The sequence below is a fragment of the Notothenia coriiceps genome, unplaced genomic scaffold, assembly GCF_000735185.1.
Source record: "Notothenia coriiceps isolate Sejong01 unplaced genomic scaffold, NC01 NC01_scaffold00012568, whole genome shotgun sequence".
Taxonomy (NCBI): Eukaryota; Metazoa; Chordata; class Actinopteri; order Perciformes; family Nototheniidae; genus Notothenia; species Notothenia coriiceps.
The window spans coordinates 1,393,706-1,401,542 of NW_011345269.1; the positions used below are offsets into that span (position 1 = coordinate 1,393,706).

Consider the following 7,837-nt stretch of genomic DNA (forward strand, 5'->3'; position numbering starts at 1 on the left):
TATGACCTAATTCGTTTGTCATCATGCATGTATGGATGACATTTAATCAATAACAAAAGTAATGAAAAGGAAGACACATATCAAGGAGAAATATTATATAAAATGTAATGAGAGAATAGCTATTTTACAAAAGGAGACTCGAAACACCTTCGCAACCTCTTACACCTCTACATTCAGCTCATCGTTCTGAGGATTTAATTTATATTTCTTTGTGCACCTATCAACAAAGTCAACAGCAGTTCCATTATTTTTAAACATTTTTTAGGATTGAGTGAATACGTTGAAGTGTTATGTACAATCTATATAATTATAAAAGCCTTGATTGGATGTTTTCGGGTTCTAAAATAGTTATGCATTTGTAGTAATCTCACGAGCATGGGAAGTGGCAGTTTGTCACGTGTAGTTTTCCGACATTATTAAATATGCAGTTTGTGTGAGGTGTGGTTTTACTCACTTAAGATGGAGAAGAGCATGGCGAGAGCAGCGAAGAGTCCGGCCAGACGCCTGACAGCTCATAAACAGATGTGCTGGTACCGAGGGGGGAACCGACCCACCACCCGAACAGAGAGCCTGCAGCCACCGCAACTAGCCACTGCGCCCACTCACACACACACACACACACACACACACACACACACCACACACACACACACACACACACACACACCACACACACAGCACACACACACACACACACCACACACACACACACCATGTAAATCTTTTGCATCAGAGTAATATTACAGAGAGAGACCTTTAAAGATATACAGTAATTGCAGATTAATTTTCAAACTAATTGATCATTTTACTTATTTTTTCATTATAACACATGAAAGATCTGATAGCAGTGATACATTATTCGACCATTATTTATACGAACAAGAATCCTTTATTTTACTAAATAATAATATGACCTACTGTTTGATGAACCAGATGGTGGCCAATGGGTGACCGGAGGAAGAAGGTGTCCGGCTGCCATCGGGAGCTCGAACCAGAGCGCGTTGAGGGAGAGAGAGAGGAAGATGACGACGAAACTGAAGGCGACACGGATACGAGGTTCACCCGCAGAGAGACAGAGAGAGGAGACCTCAACAGTTCATTCATAGGACCAAAATAAACGTTACTGTCACTAAAGGGGGAATCAGATGTGGACTCCAGAAGGTAAACTTCTTAGTACATTTTACTGCAGTGTGAGAGTTACAAATGGCAATGGTGGGATGTAGGATTAAGAACTCAAATACTGAACAATAAGTCCCGTTTGAGGTAATTGTACTAACGTTTCCCAGTTTATTCCTACAGTATACTTCTGTCACAAGTTCAACCACATTCCATAGGTTTTGGTTTTGCATATCAATAAACTCTCCTGTCCGCTTTCAGATCCTGCCTTACCTCCCAGCTCTTGCAATCAGCTCATTCCCCGTCCACTTCTACTCCATTCCCTCATAAAGCTCCACAGCATATACCACCTTACTCTCACTGGTCCTCTGCCAGATAGTCTTGGGCCGTTTCTCAATCGCGAGAAACTGGCTTCCAGCAATTATTTCAAGATACTACGTCATCGAGGTGCGCCGAAGGAACTGTTCCAATTCTCCAGCAACTTGGAATTCCTGGTTTGGGGGTAATTTCGAGGCTGCACATGGGTAGACTCGCGTCCTTCAAATCCCCACAAGCTTGCGCACGGACCAATTTCAAAAACCCTTGCGGAGAATGGCTGAACCCGACGCAACAGTTTATGTTTGAAACCATTGGAGAGAGGTGCACACTTGTTAGCCTGTTCCATTCTTCTTTGTTTTCCGAAGCCGTGGCTTGGAAGTATACTTACTTCGTTTCTGAAGGAAGTGACTTGGAAGTATGCGACTACCAAGCCAGTATCCTCGCGATTGAGAAACGGCCTTGGTGTTTTGCCAAGCTCTCCAGCCGTTCCGGTTGTATTTGCCAGTTAACTGTTCAGCCCCGTTTTGAGCCTGCCTGATTTTGGACCTTGAGTTTCCTGCCTGCCCCCTGATTGGATGTATTGCCTGTTTGACGGATCGCCTGGTTCTAAGCCCTTTTCTGCCTGCCCCCCTTTATTGGATTTCTTTTGACCCTGCCTGTTCCTGACTGGAATAAACTGAACCTTTTGAACATTGGCTGTATCTGAGTCGTGCTCTTGGGTTCAAATCCATACAGGTTACAACTTCTACTCAACAACGTACTTACTTCTCTTATCTAAAAGTTTAGTTACTGGTTCATTTACATATTCAGATTTTGGGCTAACACGAAGAAAGGGCCTCTTTTTAATAAATAAAAATGGACATCAAATTAAAAAGGTTAATATGCCTTAGCCTCATCTGCTGTGAGTGAGACACATTTAATGTAAGACAAATAAATAAAAAGACAGTAGTTTAATATCAGGGTATACGCAGGAATCCTGAAGTCAAATGTAATTCCTTTTTTAAGACCCTTTCCATACATTTTAAGACCTCATCGCCATTTGGAGTTTTAACCGGTTACCTTGGCGACACACTGTACCTCACATTGACTATATACAGTATTGATTGTCCTTCCTCTTTATCTTCCAACCATTTGGACGCAGACTTGCATTTCCCCATAACGATGTTGCTTAGCAACCGGCGTAAACAGACCTCCGCGCTATCAAGCAGTGAGCGTGCGATGTCCTGTTCAGATGACGTCAAATCCAACGGGATTCCATAAATAAACTACACAGAATCACACTACACACCTCAGGGTTCACACACGTTTTCACCAATGATTTTCCATGACTTCTCCATGACCTTTACCTAATTTTCCATGACCAAAAAAATTACTCTTTCTCAGCGGTACCACTGAAAATATAAATTATATTTGATGCAACTTTAGTAACATTTCCATGACTTTTCCAAAACGTTGGAAAAAATATTGCTTTCCATAACTTTTCCAGGGCCTGGAATTTGCATTTTGAATTTCCATGACTTTTCCAGGTTTTTAATGACCGTAAGAACCCTGACACCCACGCAATGATTACATTCAGGCAGACTGTAGAATACGACCTCTTTGGACAATTTATATACTTATTGAAAACAAGCTACAAAATGTAATACCTTGGAAAATGCAGTTTAATACTTTTTAATAGCCTTAATTTTCGCCAAATTGATTGATCAACTTTTAATACATTTTAAGACCCCACGGACAGCCTGAATATATATAATTCTGAAATGGGCTTTTAAACATAACGAGTATTTGGTCTTTTAAGTATATTTGGATGCTAATACTTTTGCACAGAGGAATATTTGAAATGCAGGACTTTTTCCAACCACTTGAGTACACGCTGAAGAATGACGGCCTATAGCTCAACCCTCCTGGCCGACATGTACATGTTTATACGTGTCCAGGCTCCAGGCTCATGTAAATGAATCTGCTGCAGGAGCTCACCAGTGATGCAGGAAGGAGTTGAGCAGCGTGAACAGCAGCAGGGGAAGCTGGGAGAGCAAGGTCATCCAGCTGTCGTAGTTGTAGTCTTTAGCAGCGATGCCTGAGGAGCCATTGGAGGTGATGTTTGATTCGAGGCGATGGTTGAAGTACTTTAACAAAGAGGAAACAAAGAATGATTTAACATGTTTTATTTTAAAACGTAATGAGAGGGGGGAAACTGTGTGTAGTAACTCAATTATTTAATCATTTTTAACTTAGTTTCCATGCAAAAATTACAAATAAGTCTGATTTCAGCCTCTGAAAAATGGAGAATTCCTGCTTTTTAAATATTTTATTTCAAATTAAACTGCATCATTATGTTTTTTTGAACTGATAAAACAAAACATTTAAAGACCTTGGATCGTGAGGAAAATGGAAAGGACATTTTTCACTATTTTCTGACCTTTTTAACACCAAGTTGATTCAGATTTCTAGCACACATGAAGCTCAATTTGTGTTGATTTGCAAAAAAAATAAGCCTTTCTTACAATGAATTGACCAACCCCAGTGATTGATATTCCCTTGAGTGCAAAGTAAAATTCCAGTTTTTGTTTTTTTTATGTGTTTTTGCAAAATAATCCCTCAATTATTTTTGTCATGAAGAAGAAGAAGGAGTTATAGAAACCTCTGAGGCCGTCAGGAAGAAGTTCCACGGCAGCAGAGTTCCCAAACCGAGCACGAAGATGATGAGGCCTACAGCCTGGCAGCTGCGGAAACAAAAACACTTTTAGAACCCGATCTTTACACATTTAGTTTATATATCCAAAAGTAAAAACAAAGCCTCAAACTCACCGATCTGCGGGGGGACTCATCGTCATCCTGTTGCTTCTGTCACGTTCCTGCACTAAAGTCAAGAGAAGCCTTTAAAAAAAACAGCCAGCAGGATGGGATTAAACTTTACAGGACATGTTTTCATCAACTGACTCAGTTACTATAGTCTTTAGCATCCATGGTGGTACGTCAAAATAATTATTAGACCTAAAATAAATACCAACGCTAACCTTTGCAGTGAGTGTGCAGTGTTATACAGTATTTACTTTATAGAGTGCCGCAGTGACGCGTTCCTAAAACCCGGAAGTAAACTCCTTTCGGTTCCTTCGACAAAAACCAATGCAATTTCTCCATAGGATTTAGGAAAATAGCTGGAAATAAGGTCTCTGGTTGAAACACATTTAAGAGACGGATCACGTTTTGTTCAGCCGGATAATATCCACATGTCTACCTTTCTTTTATAATTTTCTAATCGTAAATCTAATCGCCAGAAGCAAAATGCTAACGTTATGCTATAAAGAACTACAGCCGATTCAGCAGGGTCGCACGACTTCAACGTCACGCCAACTTAAGATCGATATTCAAAACTACAGATTGAAAATGGTACGAGTTGAAGCGTTTGTTTGAACAGTTTCCAGGAGGCAGGTACTTGCTTTCAAGCAGAACAGGGCAAACAAACTTAGCGGGAGTGTTTACGTGTTCGGCGTAATGACGTATAACGACCTCCACGACTTCTGTAGTCCTATTCAGCCACTTGGTAACAACCATTGTTTTTCAGACACGTCAACTCTTCAGAAATCCCCAGTGGGGTCACTGCTGATGGATTTAAAGTGGTAGAACAAAACGTGATCCGTCTCTTCAATGTGTCTCAACCACAGACCTTATTTCAGATATTTTCCAAAATACTATGGAGAAAACCCATTGCTTTTTGTCGAGGGAACCGGAAGTGGTAAAATGCTAACTTATTATTAAGAGCAACAATATCTAAAACTACTCCATTTTACAAGCTGCATTATTATTTTTAAATACAGTACGGATTGTTGAAGTGAGAGACGTATTTAGCATAGTAAGAGTTTTCTATTAGTATTACTGATACATAATGACTGTTTTAATCTGCTGCATTTATTTTAAAAACACATAGTTAGACAGATTGTAATGTAGCATTGCATCATATTGTAAAACTGATGTGTTTTGTATGTGAAATTGTATTTGTTTTACTCTCCTTTTCACTATGATCTTATACTTTGAGTTAAGTAAAATAATAATAATGCAGATTTTTAATGGACTGACAAAAAATATATAACAGTTCAAGCGACACAAGGAGGTTAAAGGTGTGATAGGAAAACAATAATAATAATAACAACAAATATTGATCCCTCTCGGTAAAATAAAGGAAGGCATAAGACAAAATAAATAAATACAATACAAAATTGAAACCTATATATTAAATAAAACAGTAACAACATGTTTTAATAATAAGAATAATACAAATTACAAGAAAGAACATTTGAAAATAAATCAATATAAATAAAAAACGATAATATTAGTTTATAGTCCTATATATCTTACTATTAACTATTTCATTTACTTAAAAGAGTCCGTTTGGGTAGAGTGTAATTAATTCCTCCATTATAATTGTGTATTAATAGATAGCAGAGATCACGTGTGTAAACAGTCGTTTTACGTGAAGGTAGTGACGCGGCACGTTGCACTACGTCACTTTCCGTAAACTCATCATGGTGGAACCGGAGGAAACAGCTGTGGTGTTTCCTCTTTAATTCCGCCAAATTTCTCTTCTATTTGGCGGCTAAATGTAATTTGGATGGCTTGTTATAACCATGGTTATAACATACAGTCTATGGTTATAACATGCGGGATACTTTTCGTGCGATTTGGACTCCAACTGACAGTTCGGCTATATTAGTATTAATGATTTGTGACAGATAAGTGATGAGCATCATTAAACGTTATATTTCTGTCAAAGCTCTGTGAACAAACCTGCAAACTAATATACATGTGAGTGATTTTTGTTTGATAGCTCGAGACGTATAAATAAAAGGTTGAGATAATGACTTAATTGTAGGCCTATCTAATATAAACATTGTCTCATTATATTATGACTTATAACTTGGTCATTATTGTTATAACCAATGTGTTTAAAAACAAATACAGATAAACAAGAGCGATTGCGACAGTATCGATTTTTTTTCTACACACATAAAATACAAAATCAACTTTTTAGATTATGATGTCTGTTTATGTCAACATCGACTCATTCTATGTATAGCCTACAACAGTAAATGAAACATAACCCACACGCTTTTTTATAATAAATGAAATCTGGCTTGTTTACAATCGTTGTTATTATTAATCTTTTGAACAGCAGCAGTGTTTCTGAACAGAATAAGTCAAATCTAAAAAATAAAAGCAGACAGAAAAGTCACGTTTATCTCAACATGTGGTCGGTTAGTGTGCATATTACATATAGTAAGTCCGGTTATAGAAGCCTAACATGTTTATATATTAGATTCAAACTAAGAATAACTTTAAGTTCATTGGGGAAAGTTTAATTTACCCGCCGGCGCCTTATTCTCTTTCTGGCGCGTTCATAGAGTGAAAGTACCCACTACCACGTGTCTTTAGACTGTTCCCCATTCAGAAGCCCCATTCAGAAAAACACCACGTTTAGGTAACAACCGGTAATAAGAACGGAGCTCACCTGAGGGTCTGGACCGGGTCCTTGTGTCTCTTTGGGTCTCCCGGTGGTTCTGTGAGCTTCTGGAGGCGCGCGGTTCTTGCTTGTCTTCCGGCAAGGTAATACTTTTTTTGTGGGAGTGTTCTTATTATACATCCATGAGTGCTGCCTCTTACGGTGGTTAATGGAGCAACAGTACATGTAGGTTTTTGGTTTAAGGACATGTACAAATGTGAGAACAATGTACAATTTGTTTACATTATTATTAATCATATTGCACACCCATGTTTAGAGCTAATGTCATTATTATTATTATTATTATTACAGGATAATCGTTTTTATTAAAGTTATTAATCTGAATATTATTATTATTATTATGAATAGTATTATATTATTATTGTTTGTATTATAATCATTATCTTATTACTATTTTATTATTATAATGACTATTTTTTTTATTATTAGGATTATTAAATAAATATGATATATATATATTTAGATGTTTAAGTTCCCTGTGAGACTTGTTCAAACCGTATATTTAATTAACCTCAACGCCCAAATTAATTGAATACAGTGGGTTTTTTCGACAAAATATTCACTATATACTACTTTTTAGACATCATTTAAAATCATTGAATCAAATAAGTTAGTTGTTTTAAGGCCTTAACTCACTAAAAAACCATGTGTAGCCAACTTTACAGTGATTTCACGACTTTAACACTTGGCCTGTCACACTGCAAGCTTCACTGAAACCTCTATAAATCCAGGATATCTGAGGGAGTACATCACATTAACACAAGATCTACCAAGAGCTGTTAGTGTGTATGAAGAAGATGATGAGGAATGAAAACAATACAATGTACCCTTTATTTATTTGTTACTTTTTAGTGGAAAGTTAGTATTGCAGTATTTTTAAACTAT

At 37.5% G+C, this 7,837-nt stretch overlaps 1 protein-coding gene across 1 annotated transcript; it reads right to left on the reverse strand.

Annotated features, from left to right (window-relative positions):
- Positions 1–455: 455 nt before the first annotated feature.
- LOC104947407 (equilibrative nucleoside transporter 2-like) lies at positions 456–7,024 on the reverse strand. Its single transcript, XM_010773405.1, has 6 exons — positions 6,941–7,024; positions 4,243–4,311; positions 4,076–4,157; positions 3,408–3,560; positions 919–1,059; positions 456–592 (listed from the first exon to the last, which is right to left on the reverse strand). The coding sequence occupies exons 2-4, from the start codon at positions 4,266–4,268 to the stop codon at positions 3,408–3,410; spliced, it is 261 nt and encodes an 86-aa protein (XP_010771707.1). The 5' UTR covers positions 4,269–4,311; positions 6,941–7,024; the 3' UTR covers positions 456–592; positions 919–1,059.
- Positions 7,025–7,837: the final 813 nt, after the last annotated feature.